This window comes from Choloepus didactylus, chromosome 27 (assembly GCF_015220235.1).
Source record: "Choloepus didactylus isolate mChoDid1 chromosome 27, mChoDid1.pri, whole genome shotgun sequence".
NCBI classification, from domain to species: domain Eukaryota; kingdom Metazoa; phylum Chordata; class Mammalia; order Pilosa; family Megalonychidae; genus Choloepus; species Choloepus didactylus.
The window spans coordinates 8,203,326-8,214,339 of record NC_051333.1 but is presented as its reverse complement, the minus strand read 5'-3'; the positions used below and the strand labels follow the sequence as shown (position 1 = coordinate 8,214,339).

At 56.9% G+C, this 11,014-nt stretch overlaps 1 protein-coding gene across 3 annotated transcripts; it reads right to left on the bottom strand.

Annotated features, from left to right (window-relative positions):
* Positions 1-1,414: 1,414 nt before the first annotated feature.
* Positions 1,415-10,927, bottom strand: MAMSTR (MEF2 activating motif and SAP domain containing transcriptional regulator). 3 transcript variants are annotated; one of them, XM_037819180.1, is made up of 10 exons: positions 10,448-10,927; positions 9,949-10,032; positions 8,765-8,803; positions 8,052-8,263; positions 7,708-7,892; positions 7,215-7,329; positions 6,809-7,003; positions 6,336-6,527; positions 6,190-6,244; positions 1,415-6,062 (listed from the first exon to the last, which is right to left on the bottom strand). In XM_037819180.1, the coding sequence occupies exons 2-10, from the start codon at positions 10,004-10,006 to the stop codon at positions 5,779-5,781; spliced, it is 1,335 nt and encodes a 444-aa protein (XP_037675108.1). In that variant the 5' UTR covers positions 10,007-10,032; positions 10,448-10,927; the 3' UTR covers positions 1,415-5,778. The 3 variants fall into 3 exon arrangements, with proteins under 3 accessions (XP_037675108.1, XP_037675109.1, XP_037675110.1); XM_037819181.1 differs by having other exon boundaries at positions 8,052-8,227; XM_037819182.1 differs by having other exon boundaries at positions 8,052-8,197; positions 10,448-10,926.
* Positions 10,928-11,014: the final 87 nt, after the last annotated feature.

Here is an 11,014-nt window from a genome sequence, read left to right as displayed (position 1 = left end):
GGGTTCTCCAGAGAAATGGATGTGTATGTGTGTGTGTGTGTGTGTGTGTGTGTGTGTGTGTGTGTGTGTGTGTATATATATGTAAAGTTAAGGGATTTATTATAGGAATTGGCTCATATGACCACTGGGATTGGCAAGCTGCAAATTGAGAACTCTGATGAAGGTTTCAATGAATTTCCCAGAAGATGGCTGGCTGGCTGATGTAGAGATAGAATTTCTCCCTTCTGACTGCTGAAATCATCAGTTCTCCCTGTAGGGCCTACTGATTGGATGAGACTTCTCTCCTTGCTGAAGGTAGCCTCCTTTGTTGATTGTAGATGTCATCAGCCATGGATGCAATCAGCTGACTATTGATTTAAATCCACGAAATACCCTCACAGGAACAATCAGGCCAGTGCTTGGTTGGCCAAATAACTGGACACCATAACCTGGCACAGGTGATACATCAACTTAAACCATAATGGAGGGGAAGTATGCAGATTTAAAAAAGACTCAAAAGACAAAGAACCAATATCAACATGTAGACTTTATTCGGATCCTGATTAATAAATTGTAGAAAATTGGATTTTTTGAGACAATTGGATATTTGATGATATTAAAGAAGTATTCATGTTTCTTGAGATAATCGTATTGTGTTATGTTGTTAAAAATACTTTTTTTTAGAGGTATGTACTGAAACATTTACAGGTGAAAGGATATGAGGCCTGGGATTTGCTTTGAAACGAATTGGTAGGGGGGACTGGGGAGGGGCTATAGAGAAAGCAAGATTGACCATGAACTAATAATTAGTAAAGTGAAGTGATGGATATATGGGAGCTCATGAATTCCGTTCTTGCTACTTTTGTATATGTTTGAAGTTTTCCATAATAACATGTAAAAATAGAAAAAGAAAAAAAAAAGATCAAGGCCACTGGATCACAGTTCAACAACCCCAGGTGTTTCCTTCTGGCTATTCTGATACACTGGAAACTAAAAAGAAATATCTGTATAAGGAATCAGTAGTCATAATAATCATTTGTTAAATCCTAATTTCTCAGTTACACCTCTTCCCTGCCATTTGAGCATTCTCTCAATCTTCAGGGATAGCTGAGCAATGACCATTTTAACTTCTTCATGGGGTAGAAGAATGCAACTGGTTTACATTCACTTCAGGATAGTGACATTAGGAGGTATTTTTTCCTGAGATGTTTCCTTGCTACCACATCTGCCGTCATCACCTAGAAAATTATTCTGACCCACACACCTCTCTACAAAAGGCTCAGTTTATCACTAACCTCCACGTGGTTTCTAGCTCACCTTATTTCTACTTCAATTATGTTTATTTCCCTCTCTTTTATCATATATGTTACGACTTATGCAAACCTGGTTTCTACTGGGGACCTCCTTTGTCTCCCTGTCCTTTTTGCTTGCAACAGCTTCTGATGCTCCTGCTCTGCTTAGTTCCAGCTTTTTTTTTTTTTTTTAATCTAAAATGGGTTCAAGCATCTGATACCTTCACTATCTTAGTTATTTAACCAGCACCTACATATAGAGCTTACTATATGCCAGGCACTGTCGTAAGCACTTTTCAAAAACTAACTGATCTGAAGCTCACAACAATCATTTTGCATATGTGGACACAGCAGCCCAGAGAGGGTGATTCACTTGCCCAGGGTCACACAGCTCCAAGGTGGCAGATGGCCCAGGATTCAAAGCTCTTACTCACTTACCGTATTCATTTCCTGAGACTTCTGCAACAAATTACCGCAAGCCTACTGGCTTAAAACAGCACACATTTATTTTCTTACTGCTTTGGAAGTCAGAAATCTGAAACGGATCCCAGTGGGCTGGAATTGAGGTGTGGGCAGGGCTGCTGCTTTCTGGAAACTGTCCAGATTCCTGGGCTCACGGATCCCTGGAAGCAACTGCGTCCCTCCAACCTCTGCTTCGATCATCCCTTCTCCTTCTCTGACTCTGACCCTCCTGGCTCCCTCTTTTCTTCATAAAGACCCTCACGATGACACTGGGCCACAAAGACAATCCCCCCATCTCGGCATCCTCCCCTTCCTCTCATCTGCACAGTCCCCTTTGCCATGGAAGGGAACGTATTCCCAGGTTCTGGGGATGAGGATGTGGAGTATTTTTTTTTTTTTGGGGGGGAGCATTATTCTGCCCCCCACAGGTTGTATCCAGGTCGCAGCTATTATATATGAGGCTGTTAGAAGGACTCAGGTACAAATCTTCATGTGGACATATGCACACATGTACATATTACTGTAGTAACAGGTATAACATAAGATTTGTCATTTTAACCATTTTTAAGAGTCCAACTCAGTGGCACTCATACATTCACACTGCTGGGCCACCGTCCATCACCAAACCTTTTCCGTGTCCCCGGACGGAAACTGTACGCAGCAAGTATGAGCGTCCCCTTCCCTACTCCCACCCCAGCCCCCGGTAATCTGTATTCTCGTTTCTGACTCTACGAATTTGCTCATTCTAATTATTTCATATCAGCGAGATCCTACAATATTTGTCCTTTTGTGTCTGGCTTATTTCACGCAACATGAAATCTGCAAGGTTCATCCATGTAAACGCCTGTATCAGAGCTTCATTCCTTTTTACAGCTGCATAATATTCCACTGTGTGTATAGACCACACTTTGTTGAGTTTCTTGGTTTTTTTAATATTCTACAGATATCCATCTTCTGTTCAGGCAATGGGATGACAGTATGGTGCAGGGGGACCCCTAGGGTGGCTTGGGGACCTCCTCCTTTCTGCTCCCCCATCCTCCACCAGCCCAGCCCTCTGTTCAAAGGCTGGAGGGGGGGACAGATGGACATGTCTGGAGGCAGGCCGGGGGACAGGCAGAAGGGAAGTGCAGAACCCAAGCCCTTCCCTCCGGCTCTGAGTTCAAACCCCCACACCCCACTCCAAGCTCCTGCCTCCTCTCACACTTCCACTTTCCAGGGGATCCCCTAGACTTCCCTGGCTCTGCCTCTCTCTGGGGCCACCCATGTGCCCCTGGATCTCTCAGCCCGAGGCTGCCCTCCTTTGGACATGGGAGATGGGGACACGGCGGGGGCAGAGGCAGGGGTGGGACCTGATAACAAGGCCGCCTGCAGTGAATGGGGTGGGGGGATGGGGCAGGGTGACAGCAGGGGGAATGGACGTAGGATAGAGAGGAGGGAGCAGAGAGCAGACCACAGTCTACTGGGAAGAAGGAATGAATGGAGGAGAGACGGGACAGAGGGATGTGGGCACAGTCAGGCAGAGAAGTAACAGGGCTTTCCTCTCCGTTCCCATGCACATCTCCTCCTGCCCCCTCTCCATTTTCCTGTGCACACATCTGCCTGGCTCCGGCGCTTTTTTCCTGCACCCCCGTACGGCTGACTCTGTCCCTTCCTCTCAGCCACTGCCCTGTCCCACCCTCTCCGTTCTCTGCCCTCATCCCCATCACGCCACGTCCACTCCACTCTCTCCATCCCTCTGCCTGATGCTCTGTGCACAGAGAGAGAAATGCACAGGGTCCCTCAGAGAGTTGCAAAGGGAGAGAAGGGGAGACAGATTCGGGTAGAGAAAAGGACAGAGAAGGAACTAGAGACAGATCGGGGCAGAGGTGTAGTCAGAGAGAAGTGGACACAGGGATGGACGGGGATGCAGACGGGCCAATATGGAGACGACAGGGGTGCAGGGGCAGATGGGGACAGGCAGAGGTGGCCATGCTGCAGCCCCTCCCTGCCAGCTTTCAGCCTGACATGGAGTCTGCAAGACCCAGCCCCACCCCCCACCCGACCTCTCCAGCCCGATTTGGTCACAGCAACCCTGAACCTCGCAGGGTCCCGATGGCCAGCGTCCCCCAAAGCTTTAGATCTTTGTCTGCTGCTGGCTTACAGCTCCTCCTCGACGCCCATCCAACTCGGCTCCAACACTTTCCCTTCCCCTCAGGGCTTCAGGGACTTTTCCTGATCTTAAGGTGCCCCACAAAGGGCCCTCACTCTTTGCAAAACTATGGGTTTCACCAGATTAGTGTGATGCTTTTTGTCTTTGCAGCTCTGAGGACACAGGCTGTGTCCTGTGCAAATCCGAGTTGGCTCCCCAGTCCAGACTCCCCCACCCCACCCTGTCTGAGCGACCCTGGACACGCCAGCCCCCTTCACCAACCCTCAGGGATCTCATCTGACAAGTAAGGACGACAAACGCAAACTGCGGGGCCCTTAACCACACACTGCCTTCACCCCAAGCAATACACCCTCGGTCTTTAACACCCACCGAGTTTAACACGTGGTGGCATGAAAATGGTCGGTCAGCTGCTAATACCGGCAGGTCCCAGGTCCTTGCTGGGGGCCACTTGCGGGCAATCTTAAGGAACACTCCCGTCCACACTGGGCCGGACGTGCATATGGGGAAACCGAGAGCAAGACGAGGGGACATCGCTGGTTCTTGGCCATATTGCATGGAACAGAGCCACTGTTCTCAGATCCCCCTGACCAGTCCTTCTGCCGGCTTCACTGCTGATGGCTTACCCCACCACCTTCTTCCCGGGACTGCCCTTTGGGCTTGGGGTGTCTGGGAGTTAATGATTGACCTGAGGACTGCGGTGGCAAGTCTCCATACATGGCACCCCGCGACCACGAGTCCTGGCGTTGGCAGCCTCAAGTTCCCTCCCAATTCCGAGTGGTCACAATATGCCAGTTCCACAGCTGGTCTTTCAAGAGCCCGGCAGCTTCTGCTTCCTTCCCTTTAAATGCTCACTCCTGGGAGCCCTGAGCTCGCACGTGAGAAGTCCAGCTATCTGTGGGACAGACGACCTGCGAGGGCAGGTGCTTAGACCCCATGGGGAATAAGAGAGGGCCAGATGGACGCCCCAGCAGCCCAGTCGGCCCGGCCTCGTTGCCATCCCCGCCAGGGCACCGGGCACATCCGAGTGGGCCATCTCAGAAATTCCAGCCCCACTGGGTACCCCCATGACTGCAGTCAACGTTGCATGGAGCTGAAGAACCATCCTGCTGAGCCCAGTCAACCCACGGAATTGCGAGAAAGCATAGCCAGTTATTGTTCTAAGGCTGTATGTTTTGGGGGGTTGTTATGCAGCATAGTAAACCAAAGCAGGTGACACGCGGCTCAGTTCCCTTTGCCTGGAGGAGGGAAAGACCCTATGATGTGTTTTTGCCCCTGAGCTCCCCACAGTTACAGGCTGAAGCAGTGACTTCTCTAAAGGTGGTTGTGTGTTCTTGTTTGTCTTCTTCCCCTGCCGGATCCTCTTATCACTGGCCCATGAATCTGACTTCAGGGTCTGCTTCTAAGAGCGTAAGACCTAAGACACGAACTTCTGATTTTCTCACCTCCAGCTAATACCCAGAGTTCTAGCACCCCTTTTCTCCCTCTCCACTCTTCCCTGCTCCTCTCCCACATCCAAAAAAGCACAGACAGCCGTCCAGACTTCCCAGAAGACAGACAACCCATAGTCAGGGGGCGGGGAAAGGAAGGTGGGAATAAAAACGTCCATGAGGTCTCTGAAGGGAGTAGCAAGCAGCTTGTTTGCTTTGGTCACCAGCAGGCACCCCCCCCCACCAACCACGTGACCATGGAGCGAGCTGGGACCGGAGATCCTGCAGGCAAAGGCCAGGCTGGTGGCTTGTCAGCAGCCCTTCTGGGGGCCAGGAAGGGGTGGGGGCTGTCTCTGACCCTGAGTCTGTGGGTGCGAGGAGCTGCGCTGGCGGTGCCGGGGCCCCTCCCCCGGGGAGCTGCTGCTCTGTGGCCGCCCTCCCCCACTCGCTCTCCGGAAACCCTGGAACATCACCACGGGTCGCCCAGCACGTCCCACAGCCGGGGCCCGCTGGAGTCAGAGAAGTCGGCGGAGAAGATGCTGGGGGCTGGGGGGTCACAGGCCAGCGGGGGACCTCCACTCAGGGCCTCCAGCCAGTGCAAGGAGTCCATGGGAGCCCTGGGAGCAGGGGACGGGGAGTTCGCCGGGGATGGGAACGAGGAAGAGAAGACAGACGATAGGCCTTCGGAGTCCGGAGAGGGGGACAGCACGTCGAAGGAGCCGGGGAAGTCCAGGGGGATGGGGGGCAGCGGGTCTGCAGGGGAAGGAATGGGGTGCAAGCTTAGGCGGGCAGGGGTCAGGCCCCAGCCCCCTCCTCCTTCGGACCCGGGAGTCCAGACCCCCAGCCCTGATCTCCCCCAAATCAGAAGTCCGTGTCTTACCCTCAGGCTCCACCGGATCCTCCAGGATGTCATCGATGCCCCGGTTCGGAAGCAGCTGCGGACCGGCAGAAGCTGCGTGAAGCCGGGACTCCGGCACAGATCCTAACCCGGGGCCCCCAGGCCCGCCTGGGTGCGCTTTCTCTCACCTGCGCCCTCCGGATCGCTTCCTGCAGCTCCTCTTCCAGAGTCAGGGCCGCCGAGGGCGGTGCTGAGGAGGAGATCAAGGCCGGAGCCGGAGCCGGAGCCGGAGCCGGAGCCGGAGCCGGAACCGCCGCGAGGGTTCCGGGAACCCATGAAGGAGGCTGCCCGCCAGATGCGGGACTGCAACCGGGCTTGACCTAGAACCGCGAAGGGGCGGTGCCTGTAAGTCACGCCCGCCGGACACACCGCTTCGCGCCCTGTGGCTCCACCCCCTGCCCTCGGCGACCCGCCTTTGGCCAAGCTCCCTATTATTTCATTGGCTCAGCTTCCCTCAGGCTCCTCCCCACCACGCTCGGAGCCACGCCCGTCGCCTTCAGAGGCTTCTCGCCACTCTTTTTTCGACTTCCCGCCCCATCCCGCTTTGTCTTCTCCTCATTGGCCCGCACGCGCCTAGCACCGCCCCAAGCCCCGCCCTCACCGAGCCCTGCCGCCGGGAGGCTCCCGGAGCCTTGGGCCTGAGCCGCGGCCAGGGAGCCCCCGTGGGACTGTCCTCCGGCCGCGGCTTCGGCCGCTCGCGGGGCGGAGCGCCGCCGCGCATGCGCTCCAGGAGCATCGACTTGGTCCCCGACACCGGGAGGCCCCTCAGGCGCAGCTGCTGTCGGAGCTCCGAGACCTGGGGCGGGCGGGGAGAGGCGGTGCTGGGCGGGCTCCCCCGGCTCCGGGAAACCGAGAGGAGGGACCGGGGATCCGGACTCGGGGGACCCTGGAAGGGATGGACTGGGCACCCGGCCTCTGGGCTTCCGCTGGGGCAAAGGCTGCGGGACTAGACCCCTGGATCCCATCGAGGGAGAGGATCAGCCAGGGAAGTTCGTCCCGCAACTCACTGTCAGCTCCTCCAGTTTAAGGGTCTGAAGTTCCAGCTTGGGTGTGGGGGCCGAGGGGCTGGGGTCTCCCTGTGGGGAGGGGGTGAGGGGAGTGGGCTTCCTCCTGGCCATAGTCCTGAGGGGCAACAAAAGTTAAGAGGGGCAGAGAGAGAAAAGGCATTCTGGGGTCCTCAAGGACAGAGGCTCAAGAAGTTGCAGGAAAACGAGGGCGCGAACCCGACAGGGCTAGATTCCTGTGTCTCAGGGAGCGGAACTGGGGGCTCAGACTCTTGGGTCTGGGGCCTGGACTCCCGGGACCTGATGGCAGGAGGGTACTGGATGCTTGATTCCTGGGGAGCTGGGGGCCTGGACTTCTGGGTTCTGGGGGAAGGGCATGCAGAGTTGGGGGCCCAGTCTCCCCTGGTCTTGGACTCTGGGTTTGAGGGAGGATCGTGGGGGCCTAAAGTTTCTGGGTCCCAGGGGAACGGAATCGTGGGGGAGGCAGGGTACATACTTGGGATGTGGTTGCTGTGAGTTTGTCCCTTCCCCCAGGGGCGGCCCTGGGGATCCCAGGGCCGCACCCTTGGCCTGGGAGTCTGCCCCAGACCTCTGTCCCGGCCCCGGGGGCATGTATTGATGGTATGTCAAGTTGCCCCGGGCCTTGGGCTCCCTCCAACGTTGGGCGATCTTGGGAGACTCCTGGAAAAGCAGGTAGGATGTAGTCATATCTTTCAGCTTGGTTCCCATCTTGAGTCCCAGGGCCTCTTGCAGAGGAGCCAAAGGGGAAACAGGAGCAGGGAGGAAGACAAAGGCTAGACCCTCAGTGGGACTTCCTCTCACTCCGATCTTGAGACTCACCTTCTTTGGGGACCTCCAGGGGCAGTATCCTGGCTCAGGGAGCAGCACCCCAGGGCTGAAGAGGAAAGGGGCGGGGCCTGAGGATGAGGCTGGGGCGGGGGCCAGAGCCAGGCTTGAGGCCGATATCCAGGGATCCTGATCCGAGACTGGAGAGAAGGCAAAGGGCCCTGAGGCACCTGCAGGCAGCGAGCCCGGCAGGGAGGAGGACAGCTCTGTAGGAAGGAAGGTGCAGGAGGGCCGGCCCTGGGTGGTGGGGAGGTGGGGGCCTGGACTCCTGAGCGCAGAGGGGCTAGGGGTGCAGACTCCTGCATTCTCAGTGGTCGGTGAGGATCACAGATTTATGGGTTTTGCTGGGACAGGGGCGGTGGGGTTTGGATTCCTGAAAGCCACATCCAGGGTTCTTTTTCATGGCAAGGGTGGAGTGTGGGACTCCTATCTGCTCGGAAGAAACAGGAGTTGGAATCATGCATCTCCTTGGACTGAGAAAGTTGGAGGGCTGGGAAAGTTGGAGAGCTGGAAGCCGGGCTCCTGGGGTGGGGTGTTTGGGGACCTGGACACTTGGGTCCTTGGGGAAGGACATGATTGGATTTCTGTGTATCATGGGGCATAGGGGCTGAGGAGTGAGAACCAGCACGAGGCATCTGGCGGCCACACTCCAGGGTGCCCCGGGGAAGTGGGGTCACCGTCCCCTCCCTTTCAGGGCCCGCACTTACTCAGGTCCTGAGATCGTCTGTGGATCCGCAGCTGGAGGACTGTAGTGGGGAGGAGGAAGAAGGGAGGAGGAAATCAAGAAAGGGTGGAGTCCAGGAGTCTGGCCTGCTGGGCCAGCATGCACTGCAGCTGTTGGTGGGACCCGCGTGCCCAGCCCCCTTACACGCCCCGTGCAGGCGGTGGGCGGGCAGCCTGCTCCCTTTCCCGGGCCTCCCGCCTGCTCCCTGCCAGCGCAGCGCCGAGGGCCAGAAGAGCATTCTGGGGCTAAGAGCCAGCCATGTCCAAGCAGGAGGCTGCCCTGCCCCCAGTTCCACCTGCCCCATCACCAGCCAGCGTGTGCCAACCCCCCCGCCCCCGCCCCAGGAAAAATCGCCATCTTGGCAGCCTGGCCCATTTGCACCTCCCCTTTTTTGATACACACACGCTGGCTCCCTTCTGCACTACCTCTGACCCTTGTCCCACTCACTTCCTTTGCCTACCCACCCACGACCACCATACATCTCCTGGAGCTCTGGTTTTGCACAGACACCACTTTTGTGCACTTTTAAGCTTGTGCACACTCTTCATCTTTGGCTCACTCTGCCTCAGCCCCCATCCAGGCACTTATGTGCACACTCAATTTTGGAACCAGGATCTCCCTTTGCACATCTCTGCTCTCCTCCATACATGTGCACCCTTTTGCACACTCCTTGCTCTTTGAATACTGGTCTTTGCAGCCACTCAACCACACAAGCACACTTCTTTGCACACTCCAACACTCTTTGCACACTCAAGAATTGTCCCTCAGTTCTCCCAGGAACCCACTTGCACACTTCCTGCCTGCCCTGAAATCTAAAACCCAGCCTTTGGCATTTTCACAGCTGGAGGGCCCGTTGTCCCCTCCCACACTCACTACTCACTCTGAAGACCCTGCTCTGCACACGTGTCAGTTTAAGCCCTTTTCCTTTCCAGGGCCTGACACCCCACACACGCCCACACCAGCAGCCCACTCCCTGTTGCACACCCATTGATCCACCACAGCTCCCTCCCTTTGCTGGGGCCTCCGTTAGGCACAAGTGACCTTTTGTACAGAAAACACAGGCCTCATGGGTCCTGCTGCTCCCCAGCCCCGACCTCCACCCTTGCACACTCCCAGGGGAGAGCATTCCCAGGACCCCCTTCCCACTAGCGCAGAGAAGCCTCTCACCGGAACGGAACTTGGAGCGAATGATTTGGGAGCGCTGGGAGGAAGCCGCCAGGGTCATTGCCAAGGCCGGGATGGGGACCTGGACTGGGGGAGGGAGGGACCCCACCGGGGGCAAGGTCAGAGTGGAAGGCCCAGGCTGCTCCAGCAAGTGAGCTCAGCAGGATTGGGGCCTGAGGGAGGGAGAGGCCTCAGGCCATAACTTCTGGATCCTGGGGGAGGAGGAGCTGGGGGACCGGACTCCTGGGTCAGGAAGGAGAAGGGAGTTAAGGGCCAAAACTCTTGATTCTCTGAGGGGACTGGAATCCAAGAGTCTCGCTCTGGAGGGCAAAGGGGTCCGAACAAGTCCCGGGGAGTTGAAGGGTCTCTCTGCCTCCTGCATCTGAGAAGGGAGTGGTGGGTGCTAGCCCCCAGAGTTTGCGGGGAAGGAACTAGGACCAGGGCGGTGACTGAAGAGTTAAAGAGGGTCTCCGCCCCCACCCCCTCCCCAGGGGCTTCTCACCAGGTGGGCTCAGCGCAGCTGTGCTGTGGGGCGGGTTGAGTCTTGCGGTCTGATCTGGAGGCGCAGGCTCCGCCCCCACAGCCTGGGACCGCCTCGGACCCCCCTTTCAGGGGCGTGTCTGCAGCCGGCGGAGCGGGGCGGGAGCTCCGGCTGGGAGGGACCAGGGCGGGGCGATGTCGGGGTTCCCTGCCTCGCTCCTCCTTCTTTACCCTGGGGCCGCAGGGTCGGGCGGGGTGGTGGCGGGCGGACTGACAGGAGCAGGTGACTGGGGAGGAGGGCAGGGTGAGCAGCAGCGGCAGGTGGTCGCGTCCCGGCCCTGCCGGCAGGTGCCACCTGTCGCCTGCTTTTTCCCTGACGCAGCAGCCGGAGTCGAGTTCAAGGGAGTGAAAAGTTCAAACTGGAGACCCAGACTCCTGGATCTGACGGAGGAGGGGTCTGGGAACAAGGACAAGAGATGTTGGGATTCAGCGATGTCCCCAACAGGCAGAAGGTGGCATAGAGGATGTCACCGGGGAGGGTCTAGATACAGGACAGAAAGTTCCGGGAGGAGGGTGGGAGGCCGGACTC